The sequence below is a fragment of the Lepisosteus oculatus genome, chromosome 28 (genome assembly GCF_040954835.1).
Source record: "Lepisosteus oculatus isolate fLepOcu1 chromosome 28, fLepOcu1.hap2, whole genome shotgun sequence".
NCBI classification, from domain to species: domain Eukaryota; kingdom Metazoa; phylum Chordata; class Actinopteri; order Semionotiformes; family Lepisosteidae; genus Lepisosteus; species Lepisosteus oculatus.
The window spans coordinates 776,470-793,471 of record NC_090723.1 but is presented as its reverse complement, the minus strand read 5'-3'; the positions used below and the strand labels follow the sequence as shown (position 1 = coordinate 793,471).

General features: G+C 45.2%; 1 protein-coding gene across 11 annotated transcripts in view; it reads left to right on the top strand.

The window, feature by feature from the left end:
- svild (supervillin d) overlaps positions 1 to 17,002 on the top strand; it is a 73,845-nt gene that overhangs the window by 41,367 nt on the left and 15,476 nt on the right. For 8 of the 11 annotated variants that reach the window (XM_069185768.1, XM_069185770.1, XM_069185767.1 and 5 more), the window contains 8 exons: positions 1,050 to 1,633; positions 2,376 to 2,508; positions 10,033 to 10,080; positions 10,691 to 10,759; positions 14,169 to 14,240; positions 15,658 to 15,805; positions 16,198 to 16,275; positions 16,515 to 16,601. In XM_069185768.1, coding sequence (XP_069041869.1) covers positions 1,050 to 1,633; positions 2,376 to 2,508; positions 10,033 to 10,080; positions 10,691 to 10,759; positions 14,169 to 14,240; positions 15,658 to 15,805; positions 16,198 to 16,275; positions 16,515 to 16,601 — 1,219 coding nt within the window. The remainder of the gene's footprint in view (positions 1 to 1,049; positions 1,634 to 2,375; positions 2,509 to 10,032; positions 10,081 to 10,690; positions 10,760 to 14,168; positions 14,241 to 15,657; positions 15,806 to 16,197; positions 16,276 to 16,514; positions 16,602 to 17,002) is intronic. The other 3 variants (XM_069185771.1, XM_069185772.1, XM_069185774.1) reach the window with 3 other exon arrangements.

Sequence of the window (17,002 nt, the reverse complement as noted above, 5' to 3'; positions counted from 1 at the left end):
TTGATTTTTTGTTGTGTTGTGCTGCTGTGTGTCTGAGGAGCCACAGTGTGGAATGCAGTGAAACATGCCCAGTGTGTTATGGGGGCATGAAAGCATAAAAGCTAAGAAAGAATATGACTGTCTTCTAACACAGCTGCCCCAGACATTTCCAATCAGTGAGTCTGCTTCCTTCCAAAGCTTATGTATTGTCTCAAACCACACATTTACTTCCTTTACAAAATCTCATGATTTGTTCAAGTTGTCTCTGGTGTTCGTTAATTATGTTGTTTTTCTGCCTGCTGAGTGGAGACATGTTCAATCAGATAGCTGTATTGTTTAATTTTTAGATGGTTTTAATCTGAAAACAGCCTCAGTCTCTCATCTTGTTACTGCACCACATTGGGATAGAGACTCGACTTGATAGTTTTCCTTGTGTATTCATGAACATTAGAATTAAAGGGACACGATTTAAAACTGCCTTTCTCTCAGTGTTCTTTAATTTATAGGCGTTTTAAAAAGGTCTGGTGCTGTTATACACTTTTAACAGGTATAAGACAATTGATGTGCTGTAAGGCTCTCATATTCCTCAGCTAGATACTGGGATAAATAAACAACTTGAAGAGAAATGTTTAGATTGAAAAGCTGCTGTTTTAGTACTGCGAGAGTGTCATTTATTTTTATATATACTGAATAGGTGGTGCTTATAAAAGGAGTTGATGTTGATTCAAACAAGTGTGTGGTGAAAACTGTGCACCATGCTGTAATGACATGTGTGATGCATGTGAAGGATACACTCCTGTATTCAGAGACCGTGGGAACTGAAGATTTGTGCTCTTTCCTTCTGCACAGGAAGACCACCATGGGCAGAGATGGAGGTCATGCTGAGCTCACGTTTGCACTCTATCAAATGTCATTATTCCACTGGCCCAGTGTTCACGTTACTGACTTATTAATAGGCCACCAGCCTCTCTACATGACCGTGGTGCTGTGTAGTGTCTGTAGTGTTGACCGTGGTGTGTTAGAATCACAGGCTTCTGGTTGCTGAGATCAGGTTCCCTTTGTCTTCGCAGCTGCAGAAGGGTCCCGCTCAGCTGCCCCCTCTGCATCTCAGCCGCTCGGCCCGTCTGGAGCCCGGCGAGGTCGGGCAGATCGTCCCAGCGGAGAGGCTGGAAGGAGAGGAGACCAGGAGCGCCGGTTCCGGGGTGAGTCCTCAGCACAGCGATCCCGAGTCTCGTGAAATCCGGGGCATCCTGAAGAGGCGAACGGGGAGCTCGGAGTGCGAGAGCTGCGCGGGCAAGGCGACCAGCTCAGAGGTGAAGGGCCAGGCGCGTGAGGGTCCCCCGGACCCCCCCGGAGAGGGCGGGGACGCCAGTGCAAGTCTCTCTGCGGATCACACAGCTGGGGGTCCGGACAGGGAAGCAGAAGAGCCATCCAACATCCCGCCGGAGAGCGGCGAGGCGCTTTCCTCGGAGACCAGCCCCACGGGGTCCGCCCCCTGGAGACACAGGGACAGGTCGAGCTCCTCCGGCTCGAAGGACCTGTCCCCCGAGGACCAGCGCTCCGCCGGGAAGCCTGATGGCTCAGTCCTGTCCGGAGAAAGCGAGGAGCTGGACAGCTCTTTGGATTCCAACCTGAGCTCTTCTTTTAAGGAAAGGTACAGCACTGGGCTCTTTGCCTTTCTGCTCTTGAAGGGTGTAATACCTCTGTTCCCCGTCCCTGCCTTTAAAGCTAACATGAGCATTGTTTGACTAAACCGTTACACTACTTTTTGTTGACACTGAACAAAAAATGTTTGTATAACACAAGGTGTGTATCAATAAATATTTAGATACATCTAATAATATCTAGGGTGAAAAAAATAAAATTGTGCTGCGCTTCGCAGTGAGATGTGTTCGCTAAAAACATGATCACATCTGTAGTGGCAAAGAGAATTCGGGCAGCGAAATTGAGGGCTCTCGGTTCCCTCTCCACAGGAGAAAGTAAGAGACACTAGGCTGTACCCCCAAATTGTTTTTTTTGCAAATTTGGAATGACTGGTGTTAAACTACACATCTTCATTGATGAGGAGACCCCATTTCCTGTTACATCTGCTCCTGTCCTCAGGGTTCAGCAAGGTGTAGCAGGATTTGAAATCTCAGTAAATCGCCAGCTGGAGTTTTGCTGTTTCTTCACCTGACCTGTATCACAGGCTGTGATTTCCTCCCTGTTTGAATTGGAACCTCCAGAGTGAGCCTGTCTGAGGCAGTGCTGTTTACAGTAATACCAAGGCCACTTCTGCGGGTGGGTGTTCGCTGTGTCTTGAGGCGAAGGTCAGGTGTGTGACTGGAGAAGGGCGTGAGGGTTCATCTGTACTGTGCTGGAAAGGGTGCCTCTCTGACTCGGGCCCGTCTCTGCAGACTGGCGCAGCTCACGAGCGGGGAGCAGGAGCACAAGAGGGACACCAGGAAGAAGCCCGGCGATGTCGTCCACATGTCCCTCAATGACCGCTTCAGCCAGCTGCAGGACGCCGAGAACGCCTGGAGGAAGAAGGTAGGAGGAACTCAGCTTGTCCTCGGTGCACTGAAACCTCTCAATTCTCACTGTGGCATTAACCGAGATCTGGCATGAGGGACGGGCGTCCAGAGCTGTTTGTCACTTTCAGCAGATCAGTGGTGGTTTGTATTCGCTGATTAGTTTTGTCTACACAGAGGTGTCTAAACTCACTGGCTAAAACAGGATTTATATGCATCAAATTTTGTTCATTGGGAGAATTTGTACAGGAAGGAGTGGAGTGCGAGAGAGAGAGAGATCGTGCTGGAATCTGCCCTTTTTTGTGTATCTTTTTCATTTTTGCCTCTGGAAAAACTGCCGTATTTCCTCTGATCATTTTACTTTAGTTCCATTATTAGAATGTAGATCAGGTTAGTCCTGTCCTGCTGTTTCTTCCTTCATGTGACATAAGGTATGAATATTGTACTGGTTTAAAAACATTCCCTGTTTTTTATTAAAGCTTTTGAGTTGCTGAAACTCAAAGATCCTAGAAGATTGAAGATTTCTGAAGACTCTGAAGCTCTTAAATTCAATACATCATATGCATATTTCCATCAGTAACCTTGTTCATGTTGATGAATATTTTTAGCAGAGAGTTTTGTGCTGCTGATTGCAGATGTTCTGATAAAGACTTTTGCCTTAAATCATAACCAGATGTAATATTGTTTATTTTTAAAATAAATTTTATTCAGCTTCGAAATACTTATTTTGTTAAATAATAAAACATAAAAATGCAATTCCAACTGCATATATCATTATTATTGCTAGCACAAGTAATAACAGCTCTAACCATTATTATAATTAGCTATTGGACAACAGATTATGTCCCATTTGAACAAAGCATATACAGTTTTATTGTGATTAGAAACATGCATTTGACTTTGCTGGCTGGAAGAAAACAGCTCAGAACTCGAGCCCAATAGCCACCTTGCTGCTTTCAGAGGCTGTTTGGTAGTTTTTTTTCTGCAGTGAGATTGGAAAGTATTTTTGAGCAAATGCTGCTTCAGCGTTCACAGATTTGCTCTGCCAAAAGGGGAGATTCGAACCTCACAGCTCCACATTTCTGGGCATTTATGATTCTCTGTCACCAGAGCTCAGCAATGTTCATGCATGGACAGTAGCCAGAGAGCTTTTTTAACTATATAAATTCAGATTACTTCAACATTTATTCCACTCTTTGTGTGCTCACACACATGATCTTCGCTTTTTCCTCTAATCCTGGTTTACGGGATTTTAGCAGTCTTACAGGAGAGAAACTCCAAAACCTACGTGAACAGGTTAAAGGAATTAAATATTTTCACTGTTCAAGAGAGGCAGCTTAGTAAGAACTTGACACAAGAATTTTGGATCCTGAATAGTATTGACAAAGCCAATCCTGATGTCTGTTCCAGTAACACTAACCCTGAACCTTGAAACTGGGACTATACAGTCTAAGGGAAAACAGAATTTAGGACCAAAAACAGCAGGCAGTTCTTTACACTAAAGGTGGCAGGTGTCTGAAACAGGCTACCCAGTCATGTTGCTCACTCTGGCATCACTCAGCAACACCTGAATCATTGGACCACTGGATCAGTTGCATCAGTATGCTGCTACTAAAAGAGCAAGAAGAACTCAATGGCTTCTCGTTTGTCATTTTCACTATGTCCTAGATGTCTTTCATGGTGATTTTGTGCTGGCCTGCAGAACAGCCCTTTTTGTGCTCTGTTGGTTCAGTGGAGTAAAGGTTCATGCAGTGTGTAGATTCTGGGATCTGGGAGTGTCTTATACACTGCACAGCGATTCCACTTGCTCATCATCGACTGGACTCAGAGGCGTCTAGACAGCCGCAGGGAATCGGCAGTTTATTAAATGCAGCCAAGAGCTGAACAGTTTGCAAACTATCTAGGCAGGACAGTCCTTAAAGAGCTTTCTGAAACTGGGGACTGAAGGTAGACTTTTTTCCACAGACATTCTAATAAAGCTAATAGTTTCCTTAAGGGATCAACAAGCCAGAGTGAAAAAGGGACCAGCTGGAGGGGAAATTACTGACACAGGGGACCAGGAGCAAGATTGAGAAATGCCGTTCCAGCTGTCACCAAGCTCTGAGCTCTCTGCGTCTTAAAGCAGCCTGTTTCTTATCACAGAAACCGGTACTGTTCCTTTGCACGTGGACTAGAGTCAGCTGCACATATGTTCATTTTCATTCGTTAATTAGCTGCTATGCCTTAACATGAAAACAGTTGTTTTTAACACCTAGTTCACTGTAGGCTCCGCCTTTTGCAGGACCCCTTGCACTCTTGTAGAGCAAGGCAACGTGCCCTCAAGCAAGCTGCAGCCTCCAGGCCCTGCGCTGTCAGTGCGGATCTCTGTCTGATTTACTTGCTGGGTGTAAAAGCTGGGGCCAGTCAGGGGGCAGCGTGTGGAACAAAGGGGCCTGGGTTTGGAGTGATGGAGTGATGAGGAGTTTGAAGGCAGCTGAGTAGTGAGCAGCTATGAGCTGCCCTAGACAGGGTTATATAGGTCGAACTTACCCTTACCGTACATATCATCTGCAGTTTCCAGAGATTTAATTACCTTTCACTATGCTGCTATCACAGTTGCCAATTTACAGTTTAGTAGTAAGATTATAGAAAGATTACAGATTATTCTCACAGGCACACACAGACACAAACCTACACACAGTCACAGTCCCACCAGGGCCAATTTCACAGAAGCCAATTAAGACACCAGCATGTTTTTGGACTGTGGGTGGAAACTAGAGGCCCTGGAGGAAACCCACACAAACCCTGGGAGAACATACAGACTCCGCACGGATAGCACCCTAATCCAGAATTTAACCCAGGAGCCCAGCACAACCACTGCTCTGTGACTGTAATGGTGTATGATAAAATAGAGATTAGTATTTGCACTTTGGGCTCTCCTTTACAAGACTTTCACTGCGCCTTACAGTCCTGATCCAGGAAGTGTTGGGTAGGGTACAGTTGCTCTGCCCTTGGCCTCGTTTCATTATCATCGTCCCGTGTGGCAAAGCACAGCGAATGTGCGGCGAAGGGACTGGAGAGCAAGAGCACATGGCCTCAGACAGGACACGGGGGTGGTGGTGGATTTTGCTCCGGGAGATTCAGCAGAGAAGCAGAGTGCCCTTCCACCCTCACGTGTCCCCTGTGGAAAAACTCCCTCATTGCCATTATTTTAATAGGTGTAATTTATTAGTCAGCCTTTACCGCTTTGTGAAACTGTCCGACTTGGCCCCGCCTGCGAACTCCCCCTCGGCGCTCGCCCTGCTCTGGGAAAACAAGGAGACATCGGAGAGCTGCGGCTTCGGTTTCAGAGCCTGGGGCGGGAGGAGAGAAACACTCTCTCAGTCAGCTGTAACTGAGCCCCAGCAGATGGTTTCCTGCCCTGCTTTCCCCCTGAAGACGGGTGAACATAAACGATGATGTGTGTTAACGCGGATGCGATCTTAAGTCGCTAGAGAGGAAAATTGAGATGTTTTCTCTATTCCTTTTAAACTCGCCAAAGTAATTTTTCTTCCAGGGTTTGCAAAGAAAGTGGTTGTTGATTTTATGTCTGTTTTTATTTTTTTAAGACGATGACTATTATGCATTTCAAATTATTGGCAGTGATGAGCTTTGCTCTTGGCACCTACCCACCCGTCTCAGGACTGCCAACCTAGGCTGGCAGCGAGGGCCTCGAGGAAGGCTGCACATGAGATGAGGCTTTTTGCCTCATCTTACTCATTTCTAAAGTTTTAGCAGCTTCTCGAAAGGGGCTTCACCCAATGTGCAGGAATGTCTATTACAGACACTTGCACCTCTTTTGGTAAAGATGTGTGATCTGCTGTTCATCCTAAATGAATTCCCTTTTATTTCCCAGTTGTGACCCCATGACTCTACTTTACCATTGCCTCTGAAGTGCCCTGGGTTGGTGCAATCGATACTTTTAGTATATTAGTATTTTAAAAAAATGTCTAGTATAGTGGGCACAAAAACTTTAATGTCATAACTTTTGTGTCATATAATAAAAACCTTTATTTTACAGTATATACTGTAGCACCTTTAATGATGCATCATCTTAAAGCAGTGTACTAAAAATAAACAAAAGAGACTGGCATGCACAAATTAAAACAATAAAATAAACTTTGTTAAAACAAGTGTATAATTCAGGATGTATTGTTTATATAAATGAGTCGAATTTCTGGATCTGATATGAGCTGGGAGATTGATTGATCTTGGAGCAGCGGAACACTGACTCCCAGTGCCTCTCAGTGTTGGAGCCTTTTAGTAGGAACTGAAAGCAGACCTGAGGCTCAGGATTTAAAACGATCTGTAGGTGTTTAGGAGATTAACAGTTCACTGATGAAGTCAGGAGCCAAACCGTTCTAGTTTTTTAATGGTGAGCAACAGTATTTTGAATCTTATTCAGAAATCCGCAGGGAACCAGGGCAAAGAAGCACAAGCAGTTGAGGCATTGTTTTTGGATAATTCTGGGACAAAATATCCTGATTTGCTGCAGGAGCCCATCTGTCCCTAAATTCCAAGAGAAAGTGTAAAACAGGAAATATCAATTTTTGTTTTGAGCATCCGTTTGAGGATTAAGCTTTAATGGGGGGTTGAATGAAAAGCTTTCTGAACATCTTAATATACAGTATCGTGTCATTTGCTTTAGGCTTCTCCACTGTCTTTGCTACTTGTTCACAGAATTCCTGTTAAACAAGATGATCCTGTTTTAAATCCATATTGGCTTATATTATTTTGTAAATACTTTGGCAGTTAAGTTTTCCCTATCTTTAGCTTTATAACTGATACATAACTGATATTTCTCTGTTATATCCTAGTTCAGTCTGGTCCCCGTTTATGAATTGTGTTACGTTTGTAATTCTCCGGTCTGTGGGTACCAGTAACCATCAATTCTCCCAGCTGTCTTAAACATCCTCCCCCGAGAAATCTCGGTCACAGTTTGCTGGAGATGATGATCTAGCCATCACGGGTTCAGGCCAGAATCAGAAGTGCAACCTGTAAAAGCAAGGTCTTTTATCACCTTAGCCACAGGCCTTGGCAATAATGTTCATAATATTATTTCAGATAATGGCAAGTTTTTATTTTTCAGCATAGTAGTTACTTCTGCTTGAGGACCAGAAGAACACTATAAGGTTATACTTTAATGCTTCTGATAAAAGCTGACTTTTATCTGCCTTTTATTTAACTGGAAACAATTTCAATGAATATTTGAATTTATAATTATAAACACTGCTGTGAATGCATTGACCAGTTCAGGGATAAGGAGAGACATTAACTCTCGAATTTCACACAGTTCAGCTCTGCCCAGTATCATTTCACAGTGTTGAAAGACTGTGACTCAAGTAAACTATCTGCTATTAGCCCAGACACCATGAATAAGCTAGAACACTGCATAGTGCCAACTGTTCAAGAGGCTTTTAAACCCATTTTATAGACACTCGCACCCAAAATATTATTATATAATTAATGGAAAACATGCATTCCCATAGCATTAAATGCATGATTTAAGTTTCATATTCATAAAAATCCCAAACTGTGACTGACTACAGAAAGCACAGCCGGGATCAGCTGGAAATATGACTTCAGCCAGATGGTAACTCTGGCTGAGTTAATATTGTTTTGTTTCGTCTTAACTGCTTCATGATTTAGCTCATGGGAAGTCAGTGTCCATTTGTGTGCGTTTCTTTAGTTTCACTGTATCAAGACATACTGCACAGACGGACACAGCTGTCTAGAAATGAGAATGTAAGGAAACAACAGACAGGTTATATTCAGTGTTGAGAATGTGAATTAATCACGAGTGAGCGATTTGTAGCAGTGGTTTCTCAAGTCCTTCACTTGCATTATGCTTTATGAACGATGATGCTTTAACAGTGGTGGTCCAGGGGACCCACACGCCTGCTGGTGTTGAATCACCTAAATGATTAAACAAATAATTGACCTCTTAATAGACCTATTAATAAATCTGACCTCCTTCATGCACTGTAGGAAGCAGCGTTTTAACTTTTGTGTTTCTTAGGTTGACTTAAAATCTTGATTCTTTGAGGAGAAAGGAAACCTGAAAAGCTTCTAACCAAGCATCTTGTGGCCTCTGCTAAGGATTCGTTCATGTCAAGAGCTCAACTGCAATGAAACCTACCAGCAGGTGTGGGGGTCTGCTGGGAATCCCTGCTTTAAGAGAATAACTGCCAGCGTGTTTGGTTAAAGCAGTCTGGGGTTAAAGCTCTTTGCCGGGTAGGAATGCTGACCTTTTCAGGGCAATAGTGGTGTTAAACCACTATTCAACTGCCAAATTGCAGAAAGTAATTAATGTATATCAAAGATTACACACAAGAGAATGCAATATGGGTTTCGTTAGTTAATTCATCCAGCACTTGCTTGAGAGAAACTGGACCAGGGTATCAGCTTCTACAACATGACAGTGTAGCCTTTTCCACTCTCCTGCAACACTTTGTATACAGATTTGCCTGTGTCATATATGATATGTTATGAGCTGTTGATGTGCAACACAAATTCCCTTAGGGGCAATACAGGTGAATTCCATCCAGCTCAGCTCAGCGTGGGGAGGTCTTCCACTGGGATCCAGTGAGAACGGGAGGTCAGGCGCTGAGGAGACTCCTACTTCATAGAAGAGGACAGCACAAAACAATAAAACAAATCCTAAGCCACGCTCACCCCTTGCCCGAATGCAGATTGGTGGGAGAGAGCTGGCTAGAGCTTTGGCATCTGTATTCGTTACCTCTGGCCCAGCCTGCAGGTGTAATTGCACCCTTTACAGTACATCAGAGGGGTTTTAATAATAGTGACCTCATCTTTGGCTGGCTGAGTCTGAGAAACCTTGCACTTACATATAACTCACTATCGGACAGTTATTAATCGCGACCTGCCAGGATTGTGATAAATGGTGTATTTATACGTCACGAGGAATATCGCCTAAATAGTCTGGGCACAGGACACCCCCCATCCCCATGCACAGCTGTCTGTTCCGTTTCAGGTTTTGCAAGTGAAAGGCTCCTGCGCATATTGCATAGACAGAATAGAAGCATAGAAAAGATAGAAAAGAAAATAATAAGAATATGCAAATGTTATATTATTTTACAGAACTAAATAGGTCAACCAGTTTTTGGCAAATGTTATAAATGTCATCATTTCATAGACGAAAGGAACCCCACTGCATGATTTAAATCTCACAATCAAATATGCTTGTCCATGTGCTCAAATAATGTGTGAAGAAATGTAAAGGTATCCATTAAGAGACACACGAGTGATGACAATAGGGTGGTCATACATCACACTCTCCCAGATTCTTATGGATGTCTTGAGTTTTTCCCTAATTAGCAGTTTGTTTTGGATTATGGGATCGTGGCATCACGAGACCCAGAAAGTGGGGGAAAACCCAGGTTTCTGGTTTTCAACGACCTCCGAGTCCCTGTACAGCTGCTCATTCTGTCTCCTGCTGTTTTCCGCTCTCTCTCTCTCTGCTCACTCCTCTTCTTCCCTTCTCTCCCCTCGCCTCTCCCTGTAGGTAGAGCTTGAGTGTCCTGCTGGTGGTGCTGCCTGCACCCACTGCTGGGTAAGCGAGCCGGGCCTGGTCCCGCACAGAACGTCAGGCCTGTTGTCTTCAGACGCTCAGCTTCATTTCCTGCTTCCTGTCTTTAACTACCCACGAAAGAAATACAGCTTGTAGTCATTTTATTGGCCGTAATTATTCTGCTGTATTCATTTGGGGATCATTACCTTTATTTGCTTTACAGCTCTTGTTCTCTGTCACCTCTATCACTCCATAGCCAGGCTGTAAAGGAGTCTTTTTCCGAAGGGCTGGCATTAACAAAAGCAGCTTTGTTAACATTGTGGCCTTCTAAAAATTATTTTTCTTTATCTGCCCGGAGATCTCCAGCTGCACTGCAACTGGATTGGCCTTGCAGTGCACCAGTCCAGTAGGTCTGAAGGTGGCCTCAGTGCTGTTATATTGACAAGTACAGTCCAGGGGCACTCTCAGCACAGCACAGAAGAGGCTGCGAGAATCAGCCTCAGCCTAAGTACATCAAGGTCTGACTGAAGAAACATGATCTTGACTGCTTGTGTTGTAGCAGAAGAAGTAACCTAGAATCATAAAAGCTTGAATTGAATAATGACAGAACCTTCCTCCGTCTCTCCTGCTCACCCGTTCTGTGTGTTCCCAGGAGCCTGTCTACTCCTCTATCTTTGTCCCTGTCAGCACTCCAGCCCAGTATGTAGTCTGTTACAACCAGGTGAGCCTGCATGCTGCCTGCATTTCCTCTGGAGTTCTGTGTGTGCTGTGCTGTCAAGCTACTCTAGCCCTAGACTACAGACTCCTAACCCAGATCACTTGTCACTGCCCCTGCCAAGAAGACTGATTACAGTTCGACCGAGATCCATTGAGTAAATAAGGAAATAGCTGTGTTTTAATTACGGAGGGGCCAATATTCGTTAGCATCTCCGATTAGGAACTGTTCCCAGGAGTTTGAAGTTTCTGTAAATGGGTTTCATTTACAGTATTAAAAGCACCAGGTGTTTGGGCAAAAAACATCTGAGACACTCTGTGATTTTTAGCCCCTTTAGTGCGGGATATTTAAGAAAAGTCATCTCAAATAAAGAACACAATGGTGTCAAATTTCTAAAATATTGACTAATTATAATATGATTATATTAATTATTAAATAATAATTTAATTATTTCAACATTTAAATGCTTCTTAGTGGCTGGTAGTATAGCCATGATCTAGCTTAGCAGAAAACAGCAACCACGAAAAACACATTACACAGTTATTGCTTAAGTGTTCATTTTAGCATGAGTTTCCAGTGCAGTTTTTTTAAATCTGTGTAGTAGAATTAGACCTATAAGCTCTGAAAAATATTTATGGAAAGACCAATCCTGTGTTCTCTTATTTTTTTTTTACTTCCAGCTGCTACAAAGTACCTTCATTAGCAGTGTTGGCATTTTGGGGTTAATACAGAGAAATCCCATGTTTAAAATAAGAATGTGTGACAGTACTCAGGGATTCAGATAATGCCACTCCTTCACTAAGAGGAGGAGACACAACCACCCATGTCTGATAGAGTTTGACCTCGTTAGTCTCACTCATCCTGAAACAAAAGGTCAGGCAGCCTGGTATTTACACTGTTTGTACCAGGGGCCAACTGCAGTATTTTTTTCATTGTAATGTGAGAGAGCCGTGTGCCTCTGACGCTGTTTAGTCATGAAGTCGGTTTCCTGCGTGAGGAGAGGTGAGAGGGCCAGCCGGCGGGGGCTGTGAGCTATTCCTGCGCAGACGTGCTCGCAGAGAAACCACAGGGGCGCCGCTGCCGATCGGCAACTCTCCCCAGGCCAGTGAGGGCTCGTATCTCAGAGCCTGCGGCCTGCGACTGCTCGAGAACACTTGTGTGTATGTGGAGTTTACAGCCTGTTCACTGGACAGGCCGCTTAGCCCTCCACCCCCAGCTCTCAGGCCCCTGAGCAGCAGGGCCTGCCTGAAACCGGAGCTCGGAGCTCAGAGCTCGGAGACAGAGCCTCCCAACGTACCCACCAGCCCCAGACCCCCCCTTTCACCGAGACCAGTGTCCACTTGTCCACTGACAAGAGAGGGTCTGCAGGTATCCATCACAGGACAGACACACACACACACACACCCTGGACAGGACGCCAGTCCATCACAGCACACACACTCACACCAGAGCCAGTTTTCCCAGAAGCCAATTAACCTACCAGCGTGTCTTTGGACTGTGGACCCATGCAAACAGGAGGAGAACATGCAAACTCCACACAGACAGCATCCCCAGGACTGGTCCCCAGTACTGCAAGGCAGCAGTGCTAACCACTGCGCCACCATGAGGCAATACATTGATTTCTTAATCGGTTAGCACTTGCTGTCATTCCTTTGGTGTGGTAAAACTGCGGAATCGGTTCCAGAACTGTACTTGAAACTCTAATCCGTTTATTTTGAGCAGCCTTAGGATGCCAACTGGCACCATGCAGGATAAGTCACTGCTGTCTGAGGTCCAGCAGGAGGCCAGAAATTTTAGTATTTTACTTGCGATAAGAAAGGGTTTTTATTTCTCCCTCTGTGAAGAACAGGGTTGTGCAGATCACCTGAGGCAGTGAAAAGGCCTGTGTGATTTCTTCACAGTGCTGTGGCCTACTGTGAAATCACTTACCAAAATTTGCATGTTTATTGTGTCTCGCTAAATACCAAAATAAGTGAAGCAAACTTTTACTGTGGAAAAACAGGCTTAACAACATTAGAATGTTGGTATTGGAATGCATCATTATTAGCAGGAAAAGGAATAAAATGTGTCAGAAAGCCTGGAAATACACCAAAAACAGTACAGTATAGAAGAAATTTAAGATTAATCTGGTACAAAGCATCCCTTAAGAAGGACTCTTATTATTAGTAGTTGTAGTGATCCAGAATGGCAATATAGTCTTTCTAGGTTAAGACTTTCTAAATCCTGAAACTGTCTGTCCTCTCCCTTGTTTAACCTGCAGCGGTCAGTCCCATAGCTTGTTTCATGTTTAATGGATTATCCTTGCAACAGATATCCCTTAAATACTGGATTCCCTTCACAGTCTGATCTTGCTGGGTGTTAAGAACTAAGCGTACTGGGTGTGTTGACATTTTCATCATAGTTTCAGAATAGTGTGGAGTAGTTTCAGGAAGACTCCCGTCGCTGCCCGAACATTGCTGGATCCTCTGACTGTGAGCAGTTGCTTTTCCTGCGGAGCCTCCAGGTCTTTTCTCATCCCGCTGCTCAGTAAAAGCTTGGAATGTTACAGTAATTAGACTCCGGTCCCGGTGGGCACTTTCATCTTGTTGAGTTATGAGGTTCTTCGACACCTAGAAGCACCAGACCCAAGTGGGCTCCACATGTGGAAACAGCCACATTGCACGAATAGCAGGGCTCCCAGTCCCAGTCCTGGGGCCCCAGCGTGTCAGCAGGCGGACCCGAAGAGCTGGGAGAAGTCGTTAAACTGGTACGGCTACGACCGTAACCAGCTGGGTTTGCTCATCGAGAGCTGAGTTGCAAGAAAAATCCACGAACACTCTGGCACTGCAGGTGGAGAAATAGATGCCTCTGATGTGTTCCTGCAGACTGGCTCTTAGTGTCCAGCTGATTCCCAAGACACTGAAGGAGCATGAAGACCCTCAGGTCCAACCCCAGCGCAGGGCCTGGTTCTGGCCTTTTCTCCAGCCCAGTCACCTTGGCCAGGGTGATCCTGCTCTGAAAACCCCTGAGTCTTTAGGGTCACCTGTTCCGGTTCAGGGAGAAGCAGGAAAAGCCTGTGATCTGTGTGACAGACTGGAGGGAAGGTGTTCAGACTCCATCATTATTCCTTTATTTTTTATTGGATGGCTTGATCCTGCAAACAAAAACTGTTGTTGCATTAAGAGACAAAGTTGTAACTGCAATGCAGTAAATCAAGGGCACGAATTTGCATTCCCTGTCATTTTTTTTAACCTTTTTAAAAGGTCTCCATTGCATTAGGGACCTGTGTAGGCAGGGAAATGAGAAATGAAAAGGATTTTGTTCTTTTCTATATAAAGCTTTGAAAATGTTCTGGAGGTGAGAGTAACGAGTGGCAGCTGTCCTGACTGTGATGTTCCTTCTCCTTCTTCTCTCTGTCTCGCCCGGGTTCTGCAAGACCACTCTTTCCTATGAGGCCCAGGAGGTCTCCCAGACACAGGGCTACTCTCAGCCTCCCTGGAGACAAAAGGTGACCACTGTGCCTTCAGGCCTGGGCTCTGGCCACTGGGCAGTCTGGCTTCAGCGGACCTCTGTGACTACGCAGGACAGGACAGAGGATGGGTTTTCCAAAAACATTTTGCACGCAAATTGCTCTTCCTTTTGAGGAAGTAATAGGAAAAAAATCAAGCTTCACTCTCTTTTCAGAGAAACTGTTGATACAAAAAGAGCTTATTTTGAACAGAATTTGTTTTCCTGTGGAGCAGATGTTTGCGCTGTGCAATCCACAGATAGCAAGGCTGGCAGGTCCATGATCCTCAGCAACAGGTCATTTTCCACTTAATTCCTATATAGTTAACGCCCTGCTTACCTGTTCACCCTAATGAGCGTCTAAATTTGTGAAAATCCATCCCAAAAACTGTTCAAGTCTCTGCGTGCATCTGCTGGCCCGCTCCATGTTGTGCTGTTTGTAATTTTGTGTTGCATTAGTGTTATTTTGTGTTCCTGGGTTAAACCAGATCTTTCTCATAATTCTATTGGCAAGTTTTTTTTTCTGATATTTCATTTTTATTTGATCTCATCCAGTTGTTTCTTTGAAAGACTCCCGGGTCTCATCTTTGTGGCTTGTCGTGAAATCTCTCACCCTGTTGTGACACCACCTTTCTACTACAGTATCTCTAGAAACCCCAACAGCCCAATGCCGTTACAATGCTGGATACTAAAATCTGTAGCCAGCTCAGTCCTTGTTTACAACAACGTGAGCACACAGAGCATTGCTGCTTGCTAATTCTGAAACTGCTTTCGAATTTCTGAGTTTCAGATGAAGAAGTTCTGAAAGGGTGTTTAGTTAATAATGAACTGATAGTTTTCTCTCTGCTTGGTCAGGTTTTAGCTTGCTCGCCTGAATGAGGGCAGTCCTGAAGCTCACTAATTGGTGCAGGGTTAATACACACCTGTAATAGAAAGGTGAAATTAATTAGCCTCTGATTAAGAACTGGATTGGAGCAGTCGAGAGCCCCTAGTCAGTTGAACCTTTAATTTAACTTCTAATATTTTGGGGGGATTTCAGAATACTGCTTTTGGGGTGGTGGCTCTGTGGCTAAGGATCTGCTCCTGTGACTGTAAGGTTGCCGGTTCAAATCCCGCAGTTCAAATCCCGCAGCCGGCAGAGGAATCCTACTCCGTTGGGCCCCCGAGCGAGGCCCTTAATGCCAACTGTTACTGTTACTTAACAGCTGACCCTGCGCTCTGACCCCAAGCTTCTCTCCCTGTTTGTGTGTCTGTGTCTCATGGAGAGCATGGTGGGGTTCCTAATGCAAGAAATTGTATAGGGCTAATAAAGTGATGTGATGTGATGTTATGAAACTGATGTTATTAAAAACAATCCAGCAAACTCAGGATAGCCAGTTCAGGATAACCCCTGACTGCTCCCCTCGGCTTTCCCACAGAAACCCTCCGCGGAGGTGGAGACCAAGCTGAGCCTGGCGGAGAGGATGCGGATCCTGCAGGAGAAGGAGCAGCAGTGGAAGACGAGGGGGAAGGGGGCCTCCAATGACTCCACGCAGTTCACGGTGGCGGGCCGCATGGCCAGGAAGGGTGTGTGTTTCTTGAGAAATGAACTGCTGGACTCTTGCGACCTACTGATTTACTTCAGCTTGGGCCCGACCGAAAAGCTGGTTTCCAGCTGTAAAGTAGGCAGTGAATGAAAGAGACCTTCAGAAGAGCGCCTAGTGTTCTGCACACCTTCACCTTGATAATCCCTGCTTCTTCCCAATAAGTGTCGGGGCAATTCAGAGCCGATCCCGGAAGCACAGGTTGTGAGGTGGGATTCCGCCCAGGTCGGGACGCCAGTCCATCACAGTCCACACTATTCTTCACGAGGAGACAATTCGAAGGCTCCAGTTAACCCAGCCAGTAACTAGCCACCAATAACCTTTTTCAAGTGTCAAAATTAGGCTAAGGTGACTCTTGTCCTGATTGTATGACAGGCGTGGTGACTGGAAAAGAGGACTCTCCCATCATACAGAAGAGATCTGCAGGGGGAACTCCAGTAAAGCCTCTGGAAGGTAGGAATTTTTTTGCATGTTGCCTTTTCTTGATCGTTGTACATTTACACAGAGGCAATAGACATTTACACCAAATTTGCCCCGAGACCTTTTCTGACACTTCCGCTGAGCTGTGGCACCAAGCGGTTTATACAAAGGTGGGGAATTTTCCATTTAATGCTATGGATTTTGGTCTTTGCTCCTTTATGTGCAGTTTTTTGTGCATCTGAGTGACAGGGCTGTCGCTGTCTGTTTTGCAGAGATCGCCAGTCGCTCTGATGTGGAGGTCGAGGGGGACAAGAGGCTGGACAAGCTGGAGTCGTTCCTGGGCAAACTGCACAGTAAAGGTGACTGTTCTCAGGGCTGCTTCACAGGGAGGGGTTACTCACCTGCGGGAGTTTACAGAAAACCCAGACTGGTTAGAGAATGATGGGAGTGTGTTGCCCACCCTGGACCTGACACCCCAGCATTCTAAAACAAGTCTCCGTTTCCTCTGCTGATCAACCTTAAGACAACACAGCCTAGCAGTCCACCCCGAAGTTTCTACATCCGTTCAGGCGAGAGCAGCAGAGTGCTTTGTTTCAACAGTTAAAGCCCAATAGCTATCACATCCATGATCACATCCAGATCTCTTCTTCTTAAGTCTTCCCTTTGCGGTCTGTTGTCGGCAGTGGTTTTCTGGGAACGATGGCAGACGAGCAGCGAGCAGGGTGCTGCCTCCCCTCCCCTGTCACACTCCCCTCACCCG